At 42.8% G+C, this 12,409-nt stretch overlaps 1 protein-coding gene across 1 annotated transcript in view; it reads right to left on the reverse strand.

The window, feature by feature from the left end:
* The window catches only part of psmb8a (proteasome 20S subunit beta 8A), a 361,129-nt gene that overhangs the window by 242,598 nt on the left and 106,122 nt on the right, over positions 1-12,409 (reverse strand). The window contains exon 2 of the mRNA XM_068009339.1: positions 3,641-3,785. Coding sequence (XP_067865440.1) covers positions 3,641-3,785 — 145 coding nt within the window. The remainder of the gene's footprint in view (positions 1-3,640; positions 3,786-12,409) is intronic.

Genomic DNA, 12,409 nt, shown 5'->3' on the forward strand with positions numbered 1-12,409 from the left:
TATGCTTCAGCTATTCAGGGTATTGGTGAGACCACATATGGAGTACTGTGTACAGTATTGGTCTCCTTATTTAAGGAAGGATGTAAACGCATTGGAGGCAGTACAGAGAAGGTTTACTGGACTAATACCTGGAATGGGCGGGCTGTCTTACGAGGAAAGCTCGCCTTGTATCCACTGGAATTTATCAGAGTAAGAGGTGGCTTGATTGAAACATATAAGTTCCTGAGGGGTCTTTACAGGGTGGATGTGGAAAGGATGTTTCCCCTTTTGGGAGAAGCTTGAACTAGGGGTCACTGTTTAAAAATAAGAGGTCGCCCTTTTAAGACAGAGATGAGGAAAAAAATTTCTCTCAGAGGGTCGTGAGTCTTTGGAATTCTCTTCCTTAAAAGGCGGTGGAAGCAGAGTCTTTGAATATTTTTAAGGCAGAGATCGATAGATTCTTGATAAGCAAAGTGGTGAAAGGTTATCGGGGGTAGGTGGAAATGTGGAATAATCAGTTCAGCCATGGACTTATTGAATGGCAGCGCAGGCTCGAAAGGCTGAATGGCCTGCCCCTGCTCCTAATTCTGTGTTCGTATCATTCTATGATTCTATGTATGTGCGTGTGCCTCTTTATGTGCATATCCACGTCTGTGTCTGTAAATGTACCTGTGTATATGTGAATGCATTATCGGTACACACATCAGTGGATGTTCTCTTATCATGTATGTAACCTAACCTATTAGTTTAAGAGAATGTGTTTAAATTGTTTTGAAAGCTGCTCTGTATTCCTTGGTTTGTCTTCTCAATCGTCTTACAATGGAAACATGGATAATTATTTTATTCATTATATTATAAATCCTTCATGATTTTAAACACCTCTATCAAATCTCCTCCTAATCTTCTCTGCTCTAAGGTTTACCTCCTTTAAAATTTTACCATTTAGTTTATATTGACCCTCTGCATTCTTCCTACCAATTTGTATTACAGAATCACAGAACTGTTACAACACAGAAGGAGGCCATTCGGCCCATTGTGTCTGCACTGGCTCTTTAAAAGAGCAATTCCCTCAGTTCCATTCCCCTGCCTTCTCCCTGTAACCCTGCACATTCTTCCTTCTCATATCATTGTCTAATTCCCTTGTGAATTCTTCAGTTGAACCTGCCTCCACCACATTCTCAGGCAGCGCATTCCAGACCTTAACCACTCGCTGTGTGAAAAAGTTTTTTTTCATGTCACTTTTGCTTCTCTTACCAAATACTTTAAATCTGTGCCCTCTCGTTCTTTCACAAGTGGGAACAGTTTCTCTCTATCTACTCTGTCCAGACCCCTCATGATTTTGAATACCTCTATCAAATCACCTCTCAGCCTTCTCTTCTCCAAGGAAAACAGTCCTAACTTCTCCAATCTATCTTCATAAGTGAAATTCCTCATCCCTGGAACCATTCTCGTGAATCTTTTCTGCACTCTCTCCAGTGCCCTCATGTCTTTCCTAAAGTGCGGCGCCCAGAACTGGACACAATATTCCAGCTGAGGCCGAACTAGTGTCTTATACAAGTTCAACATAACCTCCTTGCTCTTATACTCTATGCCCCTCTTAATAAAGCCCAGGATACTGTATGCTTTATTAACCACTCTCTCAACCTGTCCTGCCACCTTCAATGACTGAGGCACATATACACCTCGGTCCCTCTGCTCCTGCACCTCTTTTAGAATTGGACCCTTTATTCTATATTGTCTCTCCATGTTCTTCCTGTCAAAATGAATCACCTCACATTTCTCTGCATTCAACTTCATCTGCCACATGTCTGCCCATTCCATCCATTTGTCTATGTCCTTTTGAACTTCTACACTATCCTCCTCATAGTTCACAATGCTTCCAAGTTTCGTATCATCTGCAAACTTTGAAATTGTGCTCTGTACACCAAGGTCTAGGTCATTAATATATATCAGAAAAAGCAAGTCTGTTGTGCAGCATTGTATCAAATGCCTTTTGAAAGTCCATGTACACCACATCAACAGCATTGCCCTCATCAACCCTCTCTGTTACCTCCTCATAAAACTCCAGCAAGTTAGTTAAACGTGAATTCCCTTCAGAAATCCATGCTTGCTTTCCTTAATTAACTTGCATTTGTCCATGTGACAACTGATTTTGTCCCGAATTATTTTTTCCATAAGTTTTTCGAGCAGTGCAGTTAAACTAATTGGCCTGTAGTTGCTGGGATTATATTTACACCCTTTTTTGAACAAGGGTGTAATGTTTGCAATTCTCCAGTCCTCTGGCACCACCCCTGAGTCTAAGGAAGACTGAAAAATTATGGCCGGTACCTCTGCGATTACCACCCATACTTCCCTCAGTATCCTTGGATGAATTTCATCCGGCCCTGGTGCTTTATCCACTTTAAGTTCAGACAGTCTATCTAATACTTCCTCTTTATCAATTTTAAACCCTTCGAGTATCTGACTTACCTCCTCTTTCATCATTGCCTCGGTTGCATCTTCTTCCTTGGTAAATTTAATACCTCAGCTATGCCCTCTGCCTCCATGTGTAAATCCCCTTTCTGGTCTCTAATCGGCCCCACTCCTCCTTTTACCACCCTTTTACTAGTAATACGCCTATAGAAAACTTTGGGATTTCCTTTAATGCTAGCTGCCAGTCTCTTCTCATACTCTCTCTTTGCTTCTTCACTTCCTCTCTGGACCTTCTTTATTCAGCCTGGTTCTTAATAGTATTTTCTACCTGGCATTATTACCTCACACTTCCTGCATTCAATTTCATCTGCCATGTGTCCACCCATTCCACCAGCCTCTCTGCCCCCTTGAAGTCAATAACTATCCTCCTCAAAGTTCACTACACCTTCAAGCTTCGAGTCATCACAAATTTCAAAATGCCGCACTGTATCCCCCAAGTCCAATTCATTAATGTGTATCAAAAACAGCAACAACCCTGGAGAACACAACTCTATACTTCCTACCAATCAGAAAAATGCCCTTTCACGATCCTAACGTGTGGATTGTAAACATTAACTGGTGTGCTTTTTAATCTAATGTGAAGGCTCTCTTCCACTATATTGTATGTAGCTTCTTATTGGAAAGTGTGCTAAAAGACATCAAATTCTACATTTTCTCAGTTAGCTTCCATTAGAAAACAAAGCAATGAGTTTATAGTTTGCAAATCCTACTTTATATTAGCAGCAATTGGCTGCCAGACACTTCTCTGATAGGTCCAGTGTCTAATTCTACAAATGGCTGGGGATTCACCCGATAATATGCCTCCTCTGATGAGGCAACCTGTGTGGGTTAAAATGAAGGGCATCTCTGTGGCATCTCCTGACTGCTTCCCAAAAAATGTGATCCTTGCAGGAGTCAGCTTTCTGAGACTCACAATCTCGACATGTCCAAAGGCAGACTGAGATTTGGAACTCTATTTCCCCCAATTTGTGAAACCAATAGTGTTGAACTCTGCCATCTTTTAGAGGAAATCCTGTTTCTTAGGAAAAGGGAGAGGGAATTGGCTCTGACAGGAGCACTCAACAATACATGTTTGTGAACATCTGATCTAGATTAATAGCTCACATGCTGTAGTAGGGATTGAACCCACGATGCTCAGACTCAGAGGGGAGAGTGCTACCCTGGAACCACGATGCATTGGACTACTTACTGATGTAGGAGCCTGCTGATGCTCGGGAATCCACAGCCACCATGACTCCATGTTGAAACTTAAAAGCCAGAGTGGTTGTTCCATGATGGAGTTTGATCTGTACTCCTTCACCACCCTCAATGTACGGTTGAAGAAATTTCACTGGCTGTAAAAAGATTAACATGAAAGAAATATTTAATGTTCTAGAGAGAAAATATAAATGGACAAAGACATAGGCTGGAGTTTTCGTTCAGTTGCGCAAACGTTTTCAGTGCAATTCCTCCAAAATCAGACAAACCAGTGCAAAAGATCGCAGAATTTTAAGCACAAGTTACATTCACAAGTTGAGTTCCAGTGATCTTTTGCGCTAGTTTAAAAAAAATCGTGCTAGAAAATGGCCCTGCCCATAAAACTGCCCATACCCAAGAGTGAGTTAATCAACATGGCAAGTTTCAATAATTATGCCAGTTTGTGGGTCTTTGAGGAGGCCCGAAAAATGAGGCTTTCTTTCAGACGCAAGGACATTAATAGGCAGGCACCTTTCAAATGCTTCTGATTTTTTTTTTTGATTTAAGAAGAAACAAACTACTGTGCTCAATATGACTAGCAAATGGTTCACTATAGTTTTTAAAAGTCATTTTAAGTTATTTAAAATTGGCTTACTCACAAGTTATGGACCAGACACTATGATTTTAAAAAGTGCTTACTTTTTGTAACAAGCCCATTTTCAGCTTTATTAATCAAACTGCACCAAGTTACCACTCTTAAATATGTCAACAATAACTTAAAACATAATTAAACATCCCGAGTCGCTTCACAGAGTATTATAAAACAAAGTATGACACTGAGCTACATTAGGAGATATTCGGTCAGATGATCAAAAGCTTGGTCAAAGAGGGAGGTTTTAAAGAGTGTCTTAAAGGAGGAAAGCGAGGTGGAGAGGCTGAGAGGTGTAGGGAGGGAATTCCAGAGCTTGGGACCGAGGTAACTGAAGGCACGGACACCAATGGTGGAGCAATTAAAATCAGGGATGTTCAGAGGCCTATATTAGAGGAGCACAGATATCTCGGAGGGTTTTAGGGCTGGAGGAGATTACAGAGATCGGGAGGGACGAGGTCAGGGAGGGATTTGAAAACAAGGATGAGAATTTTAAAATGAAGACATTGTTTAACCGGGAGTCAGTGTCGGTCAGTGAGCACAGGGGTGAGAGGGAACGGGACTCAGTGAGAGTTAGGACACAGGCAGCAGAGTTTTGGATGACCTCAGGTTTATGGAGAGTAGAATGAGAGAGAGCAGCCAGGAGTGTGTTGGAATAGTCAAGTCTAGAGGTAATGGAGGAATGAATGAGGGTTTCAGTAGTAGATGAACTGAGACAGGGGTGAAATCGGGCGATGTTACGGAGGTGGAAATCGGCAGTTTTAGTGATGACAGGAATATGATGTTGGAAGCTCAATTTGGGGTCAAATGTGACACCAAGGTTGCAAACAGACTGGTTTAATCTCAGATTGTTGCCATGGAGAGGGATGGAGTCGATCGCTAGAGGATGAGTTTGGAGTGGGGACCAAAAATAATGGCTTCAGTCTTTCCAATATTTAATTGGAGGAAAATTCTGCTCATCCAGTACTGTATGTTGAGCAAACAGCCTGAGAATTTAGCAACAGTGGAAGAGTCAAGAAAGGTGGTGATGAGTTAGACCTGGGTGTCATTAGCATACATGTACATCTAAACTACGGCATTCTTTAAAAATTAAAAGCTGAGAATAATATCAATCAAGGTGAATATTACAGTGAGTGAATTAATGGTAGTAGCACAGGGCAGGTCTTGAGGTGTCAATTAAAATTAATAGCTTAAACAAGGTATGGACTGGGTTCTAAAAGAATGAATAGAGTTTTTTCTAGATCATTGATTGGCAGCTGCGACCTGTTTCTTGCAATTCCTGGGAACGTCAGGAACGTCATGTGTCCTGGACAACTAGATGTATAGGAAGTGCCTCCAGCTGCTTCAGCTTGAGCTCAGGATTTCAAAGCTTGAGGAGCAGCTGGAGTCACTGTGGGGCATTAGGGAGCAAGAGAGTTTCCTGGATCATATATAGGAAGAGGCAGGAAGTGCCGGAGTCTTCAGGATGTGTGCCACTCTCAAACAGGTACACAGCTTTGGAGACTGCTGGGAGTAATGACACCTTTAGGAATGTGGACCACACCATGGGACCATTGGCACAAGAGACTACACAGTGGGGGAGGGGTGTGGGAGTATCTAAGCGTACAAATGTAAACGTTATAGGTGATTCCATAGTCAGGGGAACAGATAGACATTTCTGTAACTATTATCATGAGTCCCACATGGTGTGTTGCCTCCCTGCTACCAGGGTAAAGGATATCAAGGAGAAAGTGCAAGATATTCTGCAGGGGGAAGGGAGTGAGCCAGAACTTGTATTACATGTTGGTACCAACGACAAAGCAAGGACAGGTATTGGGGTCCTAGGATCAGATTTTCAGGATCTTGGGAGGAAGTTAGAGAGTTGGACTTCGAAGGTAGTGAACTCCAGATTAATCCCAGTGCCACACGCTAGTGACAGCAGAAATAGGAAGATAGGGAGGATCAATGCATGGCTTGAAGCATGGCGCAGGAGGGAGGGCTTCTGATTCTTGGGGCATTGATACCAGTTCTGGGGCAGGAGGCACCTATTCAAAAGGGATAGGTTGCATCTGAACAGGACTGGGACCACAATCCTCGCAGGGAGATTCACTAGTGTGGTCAGGAGAGTTTAAATTAAATTGCGCACCAGCATTTATAAGCAAAAAAGAGGAATAAGGTGCGCAATGTGAGAGCCTTGGACAGTACTCAAGAAGGGAGTAGTTCTATATCAGATAGGAGCAGATTGAGAAGGACTACGAGGAATACAAAGACAGGATTACAATGCGTATATGTAAACACACAAAGTGTGGTGAATAAGGATGGTCCGCTATAAGCACAAATAGCAGTATGGGAATATGATGTCGTGGCAAAAACGGAAACGTGACTTAAAATGGCGAGGACTGGGTGCTTATTATACAAAGATATAAAAGTGTTCAGAAAAGATAGAGAATGAGAAGAGGGAGGTGGATTGACAGTACTGATTAGGGAAGAGATTGTAATGTTGGGAAGAGAAGATGTCCTTGAGGGGTCAAGGACAGAATCCATGTGGTTAGAATTGAGAAGCAAAAGGGTATGATCACACTACTGGGGGTATTCTATAGGCCTCCAAATAGCAAGACAGAGAGAGGAACACATCTGCAGGGAAATCACAGAGATGTGCAACAACTATAGAATTTTTTTATTGGGGGACTTGAATTACACAAATATTAGGAACATAGAAAATAGGAGCAGGAGTAGGCCATTCAGTCCCTCAAGCCTGCCCCGCCATCCAATGAGATCATGGCTGATCATCCAGCTCTATGCCATTTTTCCACACAATCTCCATATCCCTTGATGTCATAAGTATTCAGATATCCATCGATTTCTGTCTTGAACATACACAGTGATTGAGCTTCCACAGCCCGCTGGGGAAGAGAATTCCAAAGATTCACCATCCTCTGAGTGAAGAAATTCCTCCTCATCGCAGTCTTAAATGGCCTAACCATCATTCTGAGACTGTGTCCTCTGATTCTAGACCCCCAACCCAGGGAAACATCTTTCCTGCATCCACCATGTCAAGCCCTGTACAAATTTTGTATGCCTCAATGAAATAACCTCTCATTCTTCTAAACTCTAGGGAATATAGATCCAGTCTCCTCATAGGACAATCCCGCCATCCAGAAATCAGTCTGGTGAACATTCGTTACGCTCCCTCTATGACAAGTATATCCTTCCTTAGGTAAGGAGTCTAAAACTGTACACAATACTCCAGATGTCGTCTCACCAAGGCTCTATACAATTGCAGCAATTACTTCTGTACTCGAATTCTCTTGCAATAAAGGCCAACATACCATTTTACTCCTTAATTGCTTGCTGCACCTGCATGTTAGCTTCCAGTGACTTATGAACAAGGAGACCTAGGTCCCTTTGGACATCAACACTTCCCAATCTCTCACCATTTAAGAAATACTCAGCATTTCTGTTTTTCCTACCAAAGTGGATAACTTCACATTTTCCACATTGTATTCCATCTGCCATATGCTTAGCCTGTCTAAATTGCCTTGAAGCCTCTTTGCATCCTCCTCACAACTCACATTCCCACCTAGTTTTGTCTCATCTGTGAACTTGGAACTATTACATTTGGTCCCCACATCCAAATCATTGATATAGATTGTGAACAGCTGGGGCCCCAGCACTGATCCTTGCCGTACCTCACTAGTCATAGGCTGCCAACCTGAGAATGACCCTACTGTTTTCTGTCCGTTAACCAATTCTCAATCCATTGCAGTATATTACCTTCTATCCAATGTGCTCTAGTTTTGCTTGCTAACCTCCTGTGTGGGACCTTATCGAAAGCCTTGTCAAAATTGATTGGAATATGTCAGAGTAAAAGGAAAAGAAGGGGAGGAACTTCTGAAATGTGTCTGTGGGGGAACACTTGGAAAAGAGTGATCATCGTATCATAAGGTTTAGACGAGTAATGCAGAAAAGCAAAGAATGATAAAACATAGAACATCGAGATTGGAAGAGGGCTAATTTCACTGGGATGAGAAGGGATCTCACCAGGGTAAAATGGAATCAAAAATTGCCAGGGAAAACTGTAATGGAACAATGGGTTATCTTTAAGGAAGAGATGCTTCAGGTACAGGCTAGATACATTCCAACAAGGGCAATAGGTAGGGGCTCCTTGGATGACGAGGGAGACAAGGATAACCAACATAAAACATAAAAACAGGATGTATGATGCTTGTCAGGTGAATTCTTCAAGTGAAAACCCGGCCAAATACAATAAAAGAGGAGAGGTGCAGACTGACAAAGAGAGAATATGAGAATAGAATGGCAGTGAAAATAAACGGGAACCCAAAAATCTTTTACCCATGTAAATAGTAAGCAGGTAGTAAGAGGTGGAGTGGGGCCTTTAGGGACAGAAGGGTAATTTGTGCTTAGAGGCAGAGGGCAAGGCTAGAATACTTAATGAGTTTTTTGTATCGGTGTTTACTACGAAAGAGGAATCTGATAAAATATCGGTAGAAATGGAGAAAGTAGAGGCAATGGATAGGGTAAAAATTGGAGGAAGGTGGTACTGGAAAGGCTGGCTATCCTTAGGGTAGATAAGTCATCTGGTCCAGATGGCTTGCATTCCAAGGTGACTAAAGAAAGTGGGGATGGAGATAGCAGAAGGGCTTCCAATCTTCCCTAGATATGGGGCAGGTGCTAGAGGATTGGAGAGTGGCAAATGTGACCCCTTATTCAAGAAAGGGTGTAAGGATAATCCTAACAACTATAGGCCAGTTAGTTTAACATCAGTGGTAGGTAAGGTTTTAGAAACAATAATCAGGAAAAAAAAATCAACAGGCACTTGGAGAGGTTTGAGTTAATTAAGAATAGTCAGCAGAGATTTGTATAAGGCAGATCATACTTGACTAATCGAACTGAAGTTTTTGATAGCGTAACAGAAGGTTGATGAAGGGAATGTGGTGGATGTTGTTTATTTGGATTTTAAGAAAGCATTTGATAAAGTACCACATAAAAGGCTGATTGACAAAAATTGAGGCTCATGGAATTGAAGGATCAGTGCCCAAATGGATTTTTAAAAATTGGCTTAAGGACAGAAAACAGCGAGTTGCAGTAAATGGTTGTTTTTCAGACTGGAGAATGGTAGACAGTGGTGTTCCCCAAGGGTCAGTGCGAAGGTGACTGCTTTTTTTACCATATATAAAAGACTTGACCTTGGGACATAGTAGAATTGCAAAACTTGCCAATGATACTAAACATGGAGGAATGATAAACAGTAAGGATGATAGGAATTGCCTGGATAAGCTAGCAGAATGGACAGAGAGATGGAAGATGGAATTTAATACCGACAGATGTGAGGTAATGCATCAGAGGGACTAGGGGGTGCATGTGTATCGATCTTTGAAGGTGGCAGGACATATTGAGACAGTGGTTAGCAAAGCATATGGGATCTTGGCCACTGAGTACAAAAGCAAGGAAGTTATGCAAAACCTTTATAAAGCTTTGGTTAGGCCCCAGCTGGAGTATTACATCCAGTTCTGGCCACCACACTTTAGGAAAGATGTGAGGGTCCTTGTGAGGGTGCACAGGAGATTTATCAGAATGGTTCCAGGGACAAGGTTAGGTTGGAAAAGCTGAGATTGTTTTCCTTGGAGCAAAGGAGATTGAGGGGAGAATTGATAGAGGTGTACAGGATTATGACAGGTTTATAGAAGTTAAACAAGGAAAAACTGTTTCCATTAACTATTGGCAAGAGGAGTGGGGGACACAGTTTAAGGTTTTTGGCAAGAGATGCAGGGGGGGGGGTGGAAATGTGAGGAAGAACTTTTTTTACACAGCAGGTGGTAATGACCTGGAACTTGCTGCCAATGAGGTTGGTGGAAGCGGAGACAATCAATGATTTCAAAAGGAAATTGTATAGGGACTTGAAGGAAATAAACTTGTAGGACTACGGGGATTGAGCAGGAGAGTGGGACTGACTGGATTGCTCATCGGAGAGCCAGCATGGACTTGATGTCCGAATGGCCACCTTGTGTGCTGTAAATGGCTCTATGTGCAAAATAATGCTGTGCTTTCGGATGATGTCACTGAGGGGGTAGCATGAAGATAAGAAATAGGAGGGGACCAAGCATAGATCCTTGGGGGCCATCAGAGGTAACAATGTGAAAGCAGGAAGAGTAGCTATTGCAAGTGTATAGCAAGGATCTTTTATCAACAGCAAAATTTTAAAAATATTACGTTCTAAAATGCTGACCATTGCACTGATTCATGGCAGATTTTCTGCTCACTGCTATTTGTTCCAGATTCTCCAGCCAGGGGAAAGAACCTCTCAGTGCCGACCCTGCCAAGTCCCTTCAGAATTGTATATGTTTCAATGAGATCACCTCTCATTCTTCTAAACTGCAGAGAACATAAACCCAATTTACTCTCATCATAGGACAACTCTCTGATCCCAGAGACCAATCTACTGTCTCCAGTGAAAGTATATCCTTCCTTAAATATGGAGACCAAAACTGTGCACAGTACTCCAGGTGTGGTCTCACCAAAGCCCTGAATAATTGTAGCAAGACTTCTTTATTCTTGTACTCCAATTCCTTTGCAATAAAGGCTGACATGCCATTTGCCTTCCTAATTGCTTGCTGCAGCTGCATGCTAACTTTCTGCATTTTTCGTACCAGTGCACCCAAGTCTCTTTTCTCACCACTTAAAAAATATTATACTTTTCTATTCTTGCTGCCAACATGAATAGTAGTCTGAAGAGACCACGTCTGCTGACAAGGTCAAAGGCTTTGGTGAGATCAATGAAAGCAACATAGAGGGGCATCCGTTGTTCACGGCATTTCTCCTGCAGCTGGAGAAGGGAGAACAGCATGTCAATGGTGGATCTCTGCTCGAAAGCCACACTGTGCCTCAGGGTAGACACGCTCAGCCAGCTTCTATCAGGGCTACCCCTCCTCCTTTTCCATTCTGCCTGTCTTTTCAAAATGGCTGATCTGTATCTTACCTCCATCTACCTGCCTTGATTCTGTAATCCTTAATCCCCTTGCCCAACAATAAATCTCTCAATCTCAGTTTGGGAATTTTTAATTCACTTCCAGCCTCTGCAGTTTGTCGGGGGAGAGAGTTCCAGATTTCCACTCTCCTTTGTGTGAAGAAATGTTCCTGAAATCACTCCTGAACCATTCAGCCCTCCAAGCCTGTGCCGATCTGGATGTCTGTCTAAACTAAAACCTTCTGCACTTCCGGGGCCCATATCTCTCTATTCCCATCCTATTCATGTATTTGTCAAGATGCCTCTTAAACGTCGCTATCGTATCTGCTTCCACTACCTCCCCCGGCAGCAAGTTCCAGGCACTCACCACCCTCTGTGTAAAGAACTTGCCTCGCACATCCCCTCTAAACTTTGCCCCTCGCATCTTAAACCTATGTCCCCTAGTAACTGACTCTTCCACCCTGGGAAAAAGCTTCTGACTATCCACTCTGTCCATGCCACTCACAACTTTGTAAACCTCTATCATGTCGCCCTCCACCTCCATCGTTCCAGTGAAAACAATCTGAGTTTATCCAACCTCTCCTCATAGCTAATACCCTCCAGACCAGGCAACATCCTGGTTAACCTCCTCTGTACCCTCTCCAAAGCCTCCACATCCTTCTGGTAGTGTGGCGACCAGAATTGCACACAATATTCTAAGTGTGGCCTAACTAAGGTTCTGTACAGCTGCAGCATGACTGGTCAATTTTTATAGTCTATGCCCCGACCGATGAAGGCAAGCATGCCGTATGCCTTCTTGGCTACCTTATTCACCTGCGTTGCCACTTTCAGTGACCTGTGGACTTGTACGCCCAGATCTCTCTGCCTGTCAATATTCCTAAGGGTTCTGCCATTTACTGTATACTTCCCACCTGTATTAGACCTTCCAAAATGCATTACCTCACATTTGTCCGGATTAAACTCCATCTGCCATTTCTCTGCCCAAGTCTCCAACCGATCTATATCCTGCTGTATCCTCTGACAATCCTCATCACTATCCGCAATTCCACCAACCTTTGTGTCGTCCGCAAACTTACTAATCAGACCAGCTAAATTTTCCTCCAAATCATTTATATATACCACAAACAGCAAAGGTCCCAGCACTGATCCCTGCGGAACACCACTAGTCA

The sequence above is a fragment of the Heterodontus francisci genome, chromosome 29, assembly GCF_036365525.1.
Source record: "Heterodontus francisci isolate sHetFra1 chromosome 29, sHetFra1.hap1, whole genome shotgun sequence".
Lineage (NCBI taxonomy): Eukaryota > Metazoa > Chordata > Chondrichthyes > Heterodontiformes > Heterodontidae > Heterodontus > Heterodontus francisci.